This window comes from Hyla sarda, chromosome 5, assembly GCF_029499605.1.
Source record: "Hyla sarda isolate aHylSar1 chromosome 5, aHylSar1.hap1, whole genome shotgun sequence".
Classification (NCBI taxonomy): Eukaryota; Metazoa; Chordata; class Amphibia; order Anura; family Hylidae; genus Hyla; species Hyla sarda.
The window spans coordinates 113038486-113054475 of record NC_079193.1 but is presented as its reverse complement, the minus strand read 5'-3'; the positions used below and the strand labels follow the sequence as shown (position 1 = coordinate 113054475).

The following is a 15990-nucleotide window of genomic DNA, read 5'->3' as shown; positions in this document are numbered from 1 at the left end:
TCAAGCATACACAGGTTCTTAGTTATTTACAAATCAGTGAACAATATTAATTAGATACCGGAAGTGTAAATATGAATACATAAATATAAAACTGCGTGCATAAGTTAAGATACATATAGCCATAAAGTGAAAAGTGCATATTGACAAAATATATACACTAAAAATGATAAAATACATAGCATAATTCACTTAATTAATCATCAGGGCAATTCATATAAGTCATCTCTAGAAGTGCAGAGGTTATAGTGGAAAACAATCACTATTTATCCGGTGAGTATTTTCCTCTATAAGCCCTGCCCTCCTTTATCATTTTTAGTGTATCTTTTTATTTACCACGTAGACCGGACTATGTGAGAAAGAATTGGCTAAAAAGGGGTCTTTGAATGTGTGAGTGTTAGCCCCTTCTCTCATTTATTATTACCCCAGTACCCACTGGCGCCAGATAATTAAATAAATAAAAAAATGTTTGGGGATCCTGCCTATTTTCAATAACCAGCCAGAATCAAATTTAGTTAGCGTTAGCTGTTTTACAGGCCAACGCTAAGACCTGGCTTAGTAATGGATGTAGTCTATCAAACCACTTCCAAAACGAAGTCACAAATTAGTCAGAACTTTATTACAATGAAAATATCCCAGACCCCTCATTAGCCATCAAAAAAAAAAAAAAACACTTCCGTAGTGTGGTCTTTTCCCCGTAAAAAATAAATAAAATAAAAAGTTGCAGGTTTAAATACGTTATCTTTTAACCCCTTCACAACACATGAAAGAGCTAGTCCATCATGGTGCCACTAAGGTGTGCATGGGTTGGGATCCTGACTCAAGCCCGCACCATACCTGGATACCCCCAGCTGTTTTTAGTAGCTGGAGGCCGCTGCTAATAGCTGGTATGCAGCGATTGCTGTGGCTGGCTATTAACCCTTTATATCTTGCTGTAAAATTTGACAGTGGAATCTAAATGGACCTTTAAACAGTCCCTGGTGATCTAGTGGGTGGATTTGTCCTAAAAATTATCCGGGGTCCACTGGAGGTAGCAGCTGGGTGAGGCTACCCCACGTTGGGTAGGCAGCGGGTTCCCCACGTTGGATATCATTGTCCCCCCCCCCCCCCCTCCAACTCACTCACTCACACAGACACACACCCACACATGCACGCACACACACATAGACAACCTTGCCTGTCCTCTCTCCGGCGGTGGCCTGACGAGTGACGTCACTGACGTCCTCCTGTGCAGGTCTGCGGAGGGACGTCACATGCGCGACGTCCCTCACCAGACTCGGGCCGGCCGGTCGCACATTTTCATGGGTCCCAAAATTCCACCTCACACTGGCCAACCGGAGATGCGGAGGAGGGGGGGGGGGGTAGGTGAAGCCTTATGGCATTTAGCACTGTTAGCAGGGCTAAATGCCTGAAGAAGTTACCTGCCCGGCGCCCGGAACTGCATGTCCCGGGAGTCGAGTAATACAAATGACATATACCTGGTGCGGGCCATAAACTTTTGTTCCATGGGCTGCAAATGGCCCGTGGGCCGGGAGTTTGAGACCCCTGCTCTAAGGGGACCAATAAAGTGTTAAAAGTTTTATAAAGGTTTAAAAAATACACAATCTTTCATATTAAAAGTTTAAATCACCTCCCCTTTTCCCATTTTCTATGTAAAAATGTTTTAAAGGAAAACTGTCAGCTTGCTACCCCCCCACACTAACCAGCAGTACTGGCTGGTAGTGCAGGGGATACTGATCAGTTTTATGCTTACCGTGCCCAGATCCACCCGCTGTTCTTCCGTAATCTTCTATTTTTGGTTTATGCTAATTAGGTGCCAACTGGCACTCTGACGTCAGCATTTTTGGCTGCAGCACCACCCAGCTCCTCAATATTCCTCCCCTCCCTCTGCCTCTCCCTGTTCATTACAGAGCGGGGAGAAGAGGGAGAGGCAGAGGGAGGGGAGGAATATTGATGAGCTGGGAGGCGCTGCGGCCAAAAAACACTGACGTCAGAGTGCAAGTTAGCACCTAATTAGCATATACCAAAAATAGAAGATTATGGCCAAACGGCGGGGCGGATCCAGGCATGGTAAGCATCAAACTGCTCAGCGTTCCCCCGCATATGTAATTGTCTAAATTATTAAAATATAACATTATTATCCTGTATGGTAAATAGCATAAATGTAAAAACAAAATACAAAACCCAAGCCTTTTTTTTTTTTTTTTTTGGAAAAGCTTTATTTTTTTTAAAATTAGTGATACATGACTGAAACTATGCAAATTTAGTATTGTCTAATCGCGCCGACCTAAAGTTTTAAGATAAATTGCTAGTTTAAACACACAGTGAACCATGTAAAAAGATTAGAAAGGCAAAGGTGCATGTTGCTTACTTTTTTTTTTTATACTGGTAATGTAACTAATTGGGTACTGGTGTGTTTTTAAAAACATTTTTTTATTAAAGGGTTATTCACATCTCCTACATCACATGTCACGTTATAGACCATGCAAGGTTAACAATTTTACATATGCATATAATTGGCTAACTTTTGCCTCTTTCATGTTGTGCCTGATCCTCTCTTCTTGTTAACTGGTTCCCCTGCCCAGCCACCTTCTGTGTCTGCAAACTTCATCGCAGATGGCTCCATGCACAGAACACAAGTCCTAGAGTTGTCTGGGGTTTTTCAAAGTGCACAGAGCGCTCACCTAAAAAGCAGAGGCAAGGAGCAGTTGGTGACCTTCAAGGAAAACAGTCATCCTCTTCACCCACACGAAACCCAACACACTGGGTTACAGTGTGGGGGAACAGGAGACCGAAGAGGGGTCATTGAGATAAATACATACCTGTAGTCCGGAGCTGTGTCTCTGCAAAGATCCTCTTCTATCCCCGCTGAATAGCGCACAGGGGAAGACCCGCCAGATTAATTTGAATATTCATTGGCGCTGGTCACGCCTCCTGTGCGCAATTCGGTGGAGATAGAAGAGGATCTTAACTCATTGACCCCTCATCGGTCTCCTGTTAACCCACACTGTAACCCAGTGATTCATTGCCTATGTAATTTACATGTCCCGCCCCGGTTTTAACCAGGAAGTAAGAAAGGGACGTGGCATAGTATGGCAGTGAAAGAGCCAGGTGGGAAAATTCTTTAATTCCAATTTATAATACACTGGTGTTTAATGTCTATATTTTAAAGCAGAATGTGTACGGTTGCTATCATTATTTATGCTTTTTAAAATATATATATGTCAAGGAAGAAAGCAGTACTCCTAGTAGTGTGAACAGGTGCCTCCTAGCTTGGGTCACGGTCCAGGATCCTATAAACATACTCCAAGGAAAATGCAGTGGCACTCAAAAATGGTGTTATAAAAAAAAAAAAGGTAGTTATTTATTCATCCCAAATGTGCAGTAGCGACATTTCGATGGTCTCACACCATCATTTTCAAGCAACTAGTGTTACATCATGTGACTTTTTATGGTCACGCAGGACCAATTAATCAGTTAACAATTTAATATAAACATTGTGCAAAAGAGTATTTTACAGTTACATAAAAAGTGTTTTGCACTTTATATGTAACTGTAAAATTCTCTTTTGCACAACGTTTTTGTACACTGGATATCCTTTGTGTGCTGCTGCTTTCTGGATTTTTATATGAGTGGAACCACTAACCCTGGATCCCTTACAGCGTGCACCTTCTGCAGAGTTACGTTTATAGGTTGTGCTGCTCTCCTTGTGTGTGTGTGTGTGTGTGTGTATATATATATATATATATATATATATATACATACACATACACACACACACACACAGCATAGTTAATATTTTAGCATGAACTTCTCCTGTCCTTCAATGGGATGTTTAAAACTTTAGTGTTGTGTTTTTACTATGTTATGTGTTTAGAAGAACTGAGGGTTCCACCACTTATGTTTGCATCCTAGCTTGGATATTCCGAAGTTACTACAGTCAGTACTCTCCTAGACAGCATTACGACAGAGGCATTTTTGGTGCTCTTCTTAATACATTGTTAAATTTTAGTATGTGGAAGGATCTCTTTGACCTCTTGGAAACTGCAGCTACTGCAAAAATATTTGTAAGTATATCCCTCTGCCTTGTGTTTAAAAAATTTTTTTTGCATTACCATCTTGTATGCCCAGTATACAAATAAATGTCTGTTTCTTAAAGTGGCTATCCAGCGGGAGGGTTAACCCATCAGATTCCTTCTTTCATTTTTCACAGACCTTTTTAAAAGTGAAGAAAGCAATCTGATTGGTTGCTATGGTCAACTGCACCACTCTTCCTCTACGCAGGTTTTGATAACTCTCCCCCTCAGTATAACCAATATTGGGAGTGTCGGCTCATGCAAACTCTTCTAATATTATTCATCAGATGATGGACATAGGAGTGGGCTGTTGTCTCTGTATCAAATCTCTGTCCTACTAGAGAAAATCCACACCAGACAAGTTATGGATTTTCTGCCATGGGACCAGTGTTCAATTTACTCAACCCATCACAAGCTTGCTTCATTGGAAGCTCTGGATTATTGTTCATAATTTCTGTTCACCACATATCCTTTCTTGCTGCATTGTCTAACAAGAGAAGTTGTAACATTACATACACTGTATGCAAGTAACTGCTAAAGAATCACAGGGTGTTACTTTTCCAAAGTCTCATGCTTAGCTTGTCCTTATAAGCACCCTTTCTGGCTTGACTGATGTCATTCAGGCTCATGTGTGTCATCAAATTCTATCATTTTTCCTTTGCACTCTAGTAATGTCCCCTGGCGAATTTTAGGTAGCGACTCTTTAGGGAGAAGCTGTTTACTTCAAGATACATCAGGAAAGGTCTGTGTATACAATAATTGTATCCATAGACACCCATTACCTTTTACAGAGGCCAAAAGAGTGTTTTTTTGCTTCTGTACAGATGGAGTCAATTGAGGTTTGCGCTACTCCATTAAACGGTGTTAAGTATACTGTGCTTTTTTTTTTTTTTTAAACACAAAACTTTGTATGATGGATGCCACTATACCTCCATCAGACACTACAAGACACAATATGAAATCAGCCTTAGGGTAAGTTCAGACTAGCAGATCCACAATGTAATTTATGCTGCGGTCCCGCCACCGAAGGACCCCCCTACAAGGTGTCTTTAAATGTGCCTGCTCAGAGCGGCACTATGCCGCTATGAGCAGACGCACTGCTGCGATGTGCGAGTCGCCGCACATGTGCGGTGTACTCGCACACATCGCGACTGCTCCCTCTGCTCCCTGAGGTAGGCCGCGGACGCTCGCTCATCGCAATCTGTCTGCTCAATGCAGCGTATTGCCGATCCGACCAGGCACATCTAAAGGGACCCTGTAGCGGTCTTCGGTGGCGTAAAATACGCTGTGGATCCCCTCGTCTGAACGTACCCTTATGCTTGCAAAATGCTTAGTGTATATTTGGAGGTTGGGGTCACATTGTGACTCATTTTGGCTCCATACAAGCTTTTCTCAAATGTACATACAAACAAAATAGTGTTCACTTTATTAACCGCTTAAAGGGATACTCCATATCTAGACATATTATACCCTATCCAAAGGATAGGGAATAAGATGTCTGATCGGAGGGCCCCCTAAGCTAACTGGCATGTGGCTTTTAATACTTTAAATGCTGTGATGTTTGATAGTAGCTATAACTCATTTAATAGTCCACTTCACACTCCAGGTTGTACATGTACACTCTGGTGCATTATAGTTTGGGCAGCAGGGGCATAAATTTACACCAGATATCCTCAATAGGTTAAAGTCATTGTCCAGCAAAAACTTAAAAAAAAATGTTTTAATAAAATATGCTCAGGTCTTTTGCTTAACCGGTTGGCGTCTAAGGCCGAGCCGGCTCATCCTGAGATGATAACCAGATTTATCAGTCTCAGAACCGGGACCAGCAGAGAAAGAGAGGTAAGCCCTCTGGCTACCTTGGCAGTGGATCGCTCCAACTCCATCGCGCTGCGATCACCACATGTGGTGTAACATGGTAGCCCCCTTCTACAGGAATCAGCAGGGGGACGGACGGTATGGCACAGGCTCGAGTCAGGAGCCCGCACCATACCGGCTGGCCCCCAGCTGATTCCTGTAGCTGGGGGCTACCGTTAATAGCCGACATGCGGTGATCGCAGCGCGATAGAGTTGGAGCGATCCACTGCCGAGGTAGCCAGAGGGCTTACCTCTCTTCCTCTGCTGGTCCTGGCTTTGAGACTGATAAATCGAGCGCAGAGCACACAGATGAATGTAGTTCTATAGAACTACATTGATCTGTAGGAGGAATATAATAATTCCTTCTAAAAGTCCCCTAAGGGACTGATAGTGTATAAAAAAATTTTTTTTTTTTTAAAGTTGAGGAAAAAAACATTAACCCGTTTCATTTTAAAAGTTTGAACCCCCCCCCCTTTCCCAAATTCCATATTAAAAAAATATTTAAACATAATAAAAATAAACATGTGGTATCGCTTCATGCACAAATGTTCCAACTATAAAAATATAATTTTAATTAAACCACGCAGTCAATGGCATTTACATATGAAAAAAATACCAAAGTCCAAAATTGCATATTTTTGGTCACTTTGTATACCCTAAAAAAAGTCAATTTTAAACATACTAATTTTGGTGCATGTAGTTATAAATTTAAATAAAACATATATAAATTAGGTATCCTTGTAACCATATGGACCTAGAGAATAAAGTGTAATTTTCACCAAGAAGTGCACTGCATAGAATCGGAGGTTGGGAGCCTTTGTTGTAGTCAAAATACAGCAGAGCTGCATGCATCATTGTTCTGTCAAGTAAAATGCTGTACACCATGCAGTAGACTGAAGAGACCATTATAATAGGGGCCTTTTGTTCACTCTCTATATCTAGCATTCAGTGAATCTGCCACTGTTTTTGCATTTCTGTTGTTCTGTCTGCTTCTATGACTGAGCAGATATGATGCAGATGTGAACACTGCTTTAAATCAACTGGTGCCATAAAGTTAAGCAGATTTTGTAAATTACTGCTATATGCTTCAGAGGAAGTTCTTTTGTTTTTGAATTTCTTTTCTGTCTGACCACAGTGCTCTCTGCTGACACCTCTGTTCATGTCAGGAACTGTCCAGAGTAGCATAGGTTTGCTATGGGAATTTGCTCCTTCTCTGCTCCTCCAGTTTCTTACTTGGACAGAGGTGTCAGCAGACAGCACTGGTCAGACAGAAAAGAAATTAAAAAAGAAAATAACTTCTTCTGTATTCTGTATACAGCAGCTGAAAAGTACTGGAAGGATTAAGATTTTTAAATAGAGGTAATTTACAAATATGTTAAACTTTCTTGCATCAGTTGATTTAAAAATAATAATAATAATGTTTTCCACCAGAGTACCCCTTTATCATGAGTGGCAGTTTGTGCCCAATCTTTGGTAAGGTGAGAGATTTCCCTAACAATGTGTCAGTTTTTCCCCTCCATTTAGTGGTGTTTTTAGTCAAGTGTGGCTTTTACTTCATAGACCTCTATATAGGGTGAAAAAAAAAAATACAAATCCTTGAATCACATAATCAATGACATGACTTGTAAAGAGAAAAATGCAGGTGTAAAAACACCACATATAAAAATTCATATACTAATACATGCTATTTTCATGAAAAAAACACCACAAAACTGCTTCATGAAGGATGGATAGTTTTCTGTGACTTTTATAAGCTTAAAATCATAGTGTAAAAAGTATATGTGAAGAAAGCCTTATAATTTTTTTTTCTTTCCAGCCATCCTTTGACCAAATCATTAATGTATTTGAAAAGGTTGTATTTTCTGGCTTACAGACTTCATTCTCAACTTTACTGGATATATTCTGCAAGGTATGGTGAAAATGGTTTGTATTTTACAATTCACCACAGTGTTGTAAGGATATGTTGAGGGATTCATTGCTTGTAAACGGCCATGATGGCGTGGCATATCCGCAGGAAAAAAATAAATTATAAATCACTAGAAAAAACTGCTCTGTCAAACTTAATTTCTCTATCGGCTCCATTGGGGGACACAGACAGTGGATGTATCTTGCTGTCTCTAGGAGGTGTGACACTAAGGTGATAAAAAAAAGTCAGCTCCTCCCAGCAGGATACACCCGTCTTCAGGCTCTGAGCTAGTCAGTTTAATCTTAGTGTCTGAAGGAGGTGGACATGGTCTGGGTTGCTCCAGACCAGGTCTTCTAATTTTTTTTGTTTTCCTAGTTAGGGACGTGTTAGTTTTTTATTCCTTTTTCTTTTCTGTTTTCAGGTGGGGACTCAGGGACTGCGGTTCCCCGTTTCCCCATTGCGAGTGAGGGGGCACAGACATTGCGTATATGCGCTGTTAACCCCCCCCTCGCCAACGGTCAGCGCTTGGGTGGTACCTCACGGGTCCGGGTCCCCCTAATTCCCTTCTCGCCTCGCTCGCGCATAGCAGCCAGGCGTGATGCAGGTAACTAATGCTGACTGAAGACTTCACAGAAGACTCCAGTAGTTGAGTTCTTCTGACTGAGATAAGTACTTCTCCCTTTTTTTCTCCACAGGAACGGACTCGCAGCAGCTGGAGAACCCCTGTTTTTACCCACCCTTTAGTTTTTGGGGCTAACTTACAGGGGCTGCACTTTATTACAGGCTGCACTTTATTTTTGGGGGAGCAGTGGCACCTGAAGGGGCATCATATAGGGGGGCACTTCACGTGTGTGTGTATGCGTGCTTGGGTGTCACATCCATAGCGCCTTATTCCGGCACTTCACTTGTGTGCGTGTGTGTGTTTAACTTTGTCTCTCACAGCGCCTTATACGCGGCTGTTAGCCACGGCGCTGTCCTGGGCCGGGCACTCTCAGTGCCGGCTTAGTTTCACTTTGCCGGCAGCGGCTTATAAGTGGCTGACAGCCGCGGCGCTGCTATTAGCCGGGCACTTTTGCGCCGGCTTACTTCTTTTCACCGGCAGTCTCTTCCGGCGCTGGCCGCCCGCCCGATTCCCCCGAGCGCACAAATGAGCGACAGGTGCGCTCGGGGCAAGGAGCGGGCACCATGATAGTTCTTCCGGCCGGTCTGTGGCTCCGCCCATGGGGCTGGAAGAGCTCAGAGGCGCGAAGCTGCCTCCATTCAGCGCCGTGGCCGCGAATTTCAGTAGGAAGGGGGCATTTACGTAGTGCCTTGCTTCAGGCACGCCCCTCTCTTCCTATTGGCTGGCCATTTCTCTCTCTCTAGCTGCACAGAGGGAGTCTCCTCACTGCAGCTGACAGGGGGCAGACTAGGGTGAGAAAGTTCCTATCTCCCTTCTTTTCCCTCATTATGTCCGTACCCAGAGCTGTTCCTCCCTCTGAACAGAGACCTGGAACTTCAGTGACTTACTATCTCTGTAAGCACTGTAATACCAAAATGTCTGGCTCTGCTGAGCCCACTTGTCCTGCCTGCGCCACTGCTCCCCCAGACCCCCTGGTACCCCCTGATGCCCCTTCGGTCCCGGTGAATCCAGACGCTCCCCCAGCCTGGGTTTCTTCCCTGACCCAGTATATGGCTGACTTGAACAAAGTCTCCCGCTCGGTGGCTGAGGCCTCCCGGGAAGTGGTGTCCGCCTTGAAGGGGTTTTCCCTGCGCAGGACCTCTGGAAGGGCTCGCTCCTTGTCTCCACATACCTCACGCTCTCACAAGCATCCTAGTGGTGACTCGTCTGACTCTTCCAATGAGTCTTCAAGTAGACGTGAGCGTTCCCCTCCTGGGTCCCGCCCCCCCCGTCATCTGGGCACAAACGTCGCTCCTCCAGAGGACGTTCTCGGAGTCGCCGCTCTGCCACGCCAGAGCCGCGTTCTCAGGCTGAGTCGCCCCCCCCTCCAGGACTGCCTCTACCCATTCTCATTCCCCTGGCGAACTGGTGGACGAGGCTTCCGAGCCTGCATCTGACTCTGAGGACCGCCCGGACTCAGTTGCAACGGTTAACTCTTTGGTTACAGCCCTGAGAGACACCTTTCACTTAGAGGACCCAGGATCTTCGGATGTCAATCCAGGAGTATCCTTTCATTGTGCTAAGCCAGCACCTCAGAAGTTCAGCTCTCACGCTGACTTTGACGACATTCTGGAGACCGCATGGAAACTTCCAGACTAGAGGTTCCCTGGATTCAAGACAATTCAAAATCCTTATCCATTTGACAAGGTCTTTGTCACTAAGGTGGTTTCTCCTCCCTCAGTGGACCCATCAGTTTCCCGGATCAATAAGGCGACTACACTGCCTCTGGCAGATGCCGCTGCCTTCAAGGATCCCACGGACAAGAAGGTAGAATCCTTAGCGAAGTTTGCCACGGAAGCTGCTGGCTCTTCTCTTCTTCCCATCTTCGCCTCCACATGGGTGTCCAAGGGCCTGTCGGAGTGGTGCCAAAAGCTCCGTAAGGATATCTTAGCGGGATCCCCCCCCTCCCCCAGAGGATCTATCTGCTTTGGCTCTCCAATGCTTTAAAGCCGGGGATTTTTCCACACAGGCAGCCCGTTCTGCCTATGCTGTGGGTCATCTAGCGGCTCTCCGCCGCTCTATGTGGCGTAAGGCTAATGCGGATGCCGCTTCCAAAAGATCTCTCACTGAGCTCCCCTTTACGGGTGGCCATCTTTTTGGCAAACGCCTTGATGAGATTATCTCCGAGGTAAGAGTTCCTTGTTACCTCAAAATAAGGCTCGCCCTACTTCCCAAAAGGAAGGCCTTTTCCTTTCGGTCCTTTCGGACCTCCAGCTCCAACAAGGGATCCGGGCAGCCGCCCTCGCGGGACAAGAAGGCTCCCTCGTTTCGGGCTCGCCAGTCTTGGAAGTCGGACTACAACCGGTCCGGCCGTTTTGCGCTCAAATCAGGCAACCGCAAGCCCACTTCTGCATGAAGTGAGGCCCCCACCCGCAGTTTCTTCTCGGGTGGGAGGTCGTCTCTTACTTTTTCTAGACATTTGGCCCTCTCACATTCAAGACTCTTGGGTCAGGGACGTGGTATGCAACGGTTACCGCATCGAATTTGCATCCCTTCGGAGGGATCGCTTTTTTCGATCCCGGGCCCCCCGGTCTCCTCCTCTGGCGAAGCAGTTTCGAGCGGCTCTCCAGTCTTTGCCTTGCTTCTCCAGGGGGTTATCGTTCCTGTTCCTTGAAGGGAACATTTTCGGGGTTTCTATTCAAATCTTTTCGTGGTCCCCAAGAAGGATGGTTCTGTGCGTCCAATTTTGGACCTCAAGCGTCTCAATCTTCATCTTCTCATCCGCCACTTCCGAATGGAATCCCTCTGTTCAGTAGTGGCGTCCCTGGAACAAGGCGAGTTCCTTTCATCGGTGGACATCAAGGATGCCTACCTCCATGTGCCAATATTTCCGGGCCATCATCGGTATCTCCGCTTTGCGGTTCCGGAGGGGCACTTTCGATTTGTAGCCCTCCCCTTCGGTCTAGCTACGGCTCCTCGGGTCTTTACAAAGGTGCTTGCGCCAGTGATGGGCCTGTGACGGTCGAGATGAATCTCAGTGATACCCTATCTGGACAACCTTCTCATCAAGGCTCCAACCAGGGCCAGACTCTGGAGAATCTGGACATCACTCTCCAAACTCTGACTTGCTTCGGGTGGATGGTTAACCAGGACAAGTCAGTTCTCCGTCCTACCCAGTCTCTAACCTTTCTGGGACTTCTTTTCGACACGGCCTCTGCTCGAATTCTTCTTCTGCCGGACAAACGTCTGGCGCTCCGGTCGGGGGTCCGCTCCCTTCGGACCCAGGTATCAGTCTCCATCCGCACTTGTATGGAGGTCCTGGGTCGGATGGTGGCAACTATGGAGGCCGTACCTTTTGCCCAGTTTCATTACCGTCCCCACCAACTGGAGATTCTCTCTCGGTGGACCAGTTCTCCTCTGTCCCTCGATCGTGAGATTGTTCTCCCTCTCAGGGTCCGTCAGTCTCTGCTCTGGTGGCTCCGCTTTCCCCCTTCTTCTCCAAGGGCGGTCGTTTCTTCCCCTTCACTGGCAGGTTGTTACAACGGATGCCTGCCTGTCGGGCTGTGGCGGAGTGTTCAGGGATTGGACGGTCCAGGGACTATGGTCTCCCCAGGAGACCCTTCTTCCGATAAACATATTGGAATTACGGGAGATTCTTCTTTGTCTTCTCAATTGGGAGTCCCATCTTCAGTCCCGTCCTGTCCGCGTTCAGTCTGACAATGCCAAGACCGTGGCGTACATAAATCGTCAGGGCGGCACTCGCAGCTCGGCAGCCATGGCCGAGGTGACCAAGATTCTCTCCTGGGCGGAGAGCAAGGTTCCGGCCATTTCGGCGATTCACATCCCGGGGGTGCTCAACTGGGAAGCGGACTTCCTCAGTCAGTCCTCACCCGACCCCGGCGAGTGGTCTCTACATCCAGAGGTCTTCGCGCTCCTCTGGGGCATTCCGGACGTGGACCCTCAGGCTCTGGCCGTGGATGCCCTAGTGATTCCTTGGGCGGGGTTTACCCTACCCTATCTGTTCCCTCTTCTTCCGCTTCCCAGGGTGCTGAGGAAGCTCAAGGCAGAGGGCGTCCCCGCCATTCTGGTAGCTCCAGATTGGCTCCGAAGGTCGTGGTACGCCGATGTAGTCAGGCTCCTGGACGACTCTCCACTGCGCCTTCTGCTTCCGCTCCGTCCAGACCTGCTCTCTCAGGGTCCTCTTTGCCACCCCAATTTACAGTCGCTGCATTTGACGGCGTGGCCGGTGAGACCGCGATTTTGAGGGCCCGCGGGTTCTCTTCCCAAGTCATTCTCACCATGCTCAAGGCTCGTAAGCCCTCCTCTGCAAGGATGTACCACCGTACTTGGAGGTCTTATTTTCGTTGGTGTGAAGTAAAAGACTTCTCCCCGGTGACCTTCTCTGTTCCCCGTCTTCTCTCCTTTTTGCAGTCGGGGTTGGAACTGGGGTTGTCTCTCAGTTCTCTTAAGGTTCCCTTACTGTTCTTTTCCAGCAGCCCCTGGCTTCTAATCCTCATGTCCAGACCTTTCTGCAAGGAGTGGCGCACGCTGTCCCTCCTTATCGGTCACCTTTTCCCCCTTGGGACTTGAATTTGGTTCTGAGTGCCCTCTAGGGTGCACCCTTTGAGCCCCTTAGAGAAGTGTCTCTCCACCTCCTTTCTTGGAAAGTGGCGTTTCTGGTGGCTATCACCTCCATCCGGAGGGTTTCTGAATTGGCAGCCCTTTCCTGCCGTTCTCCGTTTCTGGTGATTCACCAGGACAAGGTCTTTTTCCGGCCAGACCCTTCCTTTTTTTACCTAAGGTGATCTCGGCCTTTCATCTCAATGAAGATATTGTCCTCCCGTCATTTTGCCCGGCTCCTTCTCATCCTAGGGAGCGCTTACTGCACAAGCTGGACGTGGTTCGGGCTGTTCGGTCTTATCTCTCTATCACTTCTTCCTTTCGTCAGTGTGATTCCTTTTTCGTCCTGACGGAAGGTCGTCGCAAGGGACAAACTGCTTCTAAGGCCACCATTTCTAGGTGGATTCGGTCTGCCATTTCGGAAGCCTTTCGGGGTTGTGGCTCATTCCACTCGTTCTGTTGGGGCATCCTGGGCTCTCCAGAATAGAGCTTCCGCCTCGCAGATTTGCAAGGCGGCTACCTGGTGGTCTTTGCACACTTTCTCGAGGTTTTATCAGGTTCATACTTTCGCATCGGCTGATGCTTCCCTGGGGCGTAAGGTGTTGCAGGCGGCAGTGGATCAGCCGTCTGCCTGATTACTTATCTGCCCACCCAAGGGACTGCTTTGGTATGTCCCACTGTCTGTGTCCCCCAATGGAGCCAATGGAGAAAGGAGATTTTTAACACTTACCGTAAAATCTTTCTCGAAGGATCCATTGGGAGACACAGCTCCCGCCCTTTTTGTTTTTTTTTTCCTTGGTTCTCTGTCCGATGGTGTGTTCAGTTACGTTTTTTCTTCTGGTTCTCGGACAGTTTTGGGTTTTTCTTTGACCTATTGGTCTCCTCCTATTGCTCTGGAACTTAAACTGACTAGCTCAGAGCCTGAAGGTGGGTGTATCCTGCTGGGTGGAGCTGACTTTTTTTTTTTTTTTTTTTTTTTATCACCATAGTGTCACACCTCCTAGAGACAGCAAGATACACCCACTGTCTGTGTCCCCCAATGGATCCTTCGAGAAAGAGATTTTACGGTAAGTGTAAAAAAATCTCCTTTTATACATCACAGATCACGTAAGTATGAACACAATGTAACTGCTTTCTGACCAGCTAGCATCAGCCGCATGACTGCTGTATATTAACTGTGCCTTCTCCAGTTGAGGGGGGCATCAGCTGCAACATGAAGTCAGTAGTATTATGCTTCCGGACTCTCACTGCAATGGCCAGCATCAGAGCTAGATCTGATTTGGTCTATTTAAGGATTTGCTTGCACATCTAGGAGAGCAAGCATGATCTCCATTACCCCACTGCTCTTAGTTATTCCTTTTACACTTCGAAGGGGAGGATTTGTGCCTTTCCCCTCAGATCCCAGATAGCCTTTTTATCAGACCACTGTGATCTGAATTATCAAGCAAGCTGCACCACTTCCACACTGCCAAGTAAAATTTGGAGCAGATCATTAAAATGTTTACACTTTTATTGTTCTGTCAAATCAAACATCTATTATGTATTTCGGGGGTTCAGCCCTTTATCGAATACCTCCATATACATCTTCACCTGTTTTTGAACTATGTTCTAGATCAACCATATATACAATAAATATATTTATATAAAAAATATACCGTATTTATCGGGTTATACCACGCACCGGCCTATAACACGCACCCTCATTTTACCAAGGATATTTGGGTAAAAAAAGTTTTTTACCCAAATATCCATGGTAAAATGAGGGTGCGTGTGTGCGCGTGTATACCCAGATACACCCCCAGGAAAGGCAGGGGGAGAGAGGCCGTCGCTGCCTGCTTCTCTCCCCCTGCCTTTCCTGCCGGCCCTTCTCTCCCCCTGGTTATCGGCGCCGCTGCCCGTTCTGTCCCCCTGACTATCGGTGCCGGGGGGAGAGAAGGGGCAGCGGCACCCATTGAAGGGAGAGAAGGGTCAGCGGCACCCATTGCCGGCGCCGCTGCCCCGTTGCCTCCCCCATCCCCGGTGGCATAATTACCTGATGCCGGGGTCGGGTCCGCGCTGCTGCAGGCCTCCGGCGTGCCTCCCCTTCGTCATTGCTATGCATGGCGCGGCGCATGACGTCATGCGCCGCGCCGTGCAGCGCATAGCAACGACGCAGGGGGGCGCACGCCGGAGGCCTGCAGCAGCGAGGACCCGACCCCGGCATCAGGTAATTATGCCACCGGGGATGGGGGGAGGCAACGGGGCATCGGCGCCGGCAATGGGTGCCGCTGCCCCTTCTCTCCCCCTGGCTGTCGGCGCTGCTTCTCTCCACCTGGCTATCGGCGCCGGCAATGGGGTGCCAGCACCGATAGTCAGGGGGACAGAACGGGCAGCGGTGCCGATAACCAGGGGGAGAGAAGGGCCGGCAGCAGGGCTCTAGACCCCAGGAAAGGCAGGGGGAGAGAAGCGGGCAGCGACGGCCTCTCTACCCCTGCCTTTCCTGGGGGTGTATCGGCGTATAACACGCACATAGACTTTAGGCTAAAAATTTTAGCCTAAAAAGTGCATGTTATACGCCGATAAATACGGTACTAAAAAAAAAAAACCTATATACACACTTTACACATACCCAGTGGGTGGAACATGTATTGAACACATCTCCGTTTTCCATGTTACTAAATATATTTTCGAAGGTACTATTGACATGAAATTTTCACCTGATGTTGGTAACAACCAAAGAAATTCATACATACAAAGAAACCAAAACAAATAAGCTTAGAAATGATGTGTAATAATGTGAAATGACACAGGAAAAAAGTATTTTTAACACACTTACCGATGTCTGTTTAATTATTTGGACAAATGCCTTTGTTGGTAATGACGACTTCAAGACATCTCCTTTATGCAGAAACTATTTGCATGCATCTTGGCAGATTCTTTCACACACAGTCTTTAAA

General features: G+C 47.0%; 1 protein-coding gene across 2 annotated transcripts in view; it reads left to right on the top strand.

The window, feature by feature from the left end:
• TOPAZ1 (testis and ovary specific TOPAZ 1) overlaps window positions 1-15990 on the top strand; it is a 326337-nt gene that overhangs the window by 66941 nt on the left and 243406 nt on the right. For both annotated transcript variants that reach the window (XM_056520122.1, XM_056520121.1), the window contains exons 10-11: window positions 3913-4064; window positions 7744-7836. In XM_056520122.1, the coding sequence (XP_056376097.1) occupies window positions 3913-4064; window positions 7744-7836 (245 nt within the window). The remainder of the gene's footprint in view (window positions 1-3912; window positions 4065-7743; window positions 7837-15990) is intronic.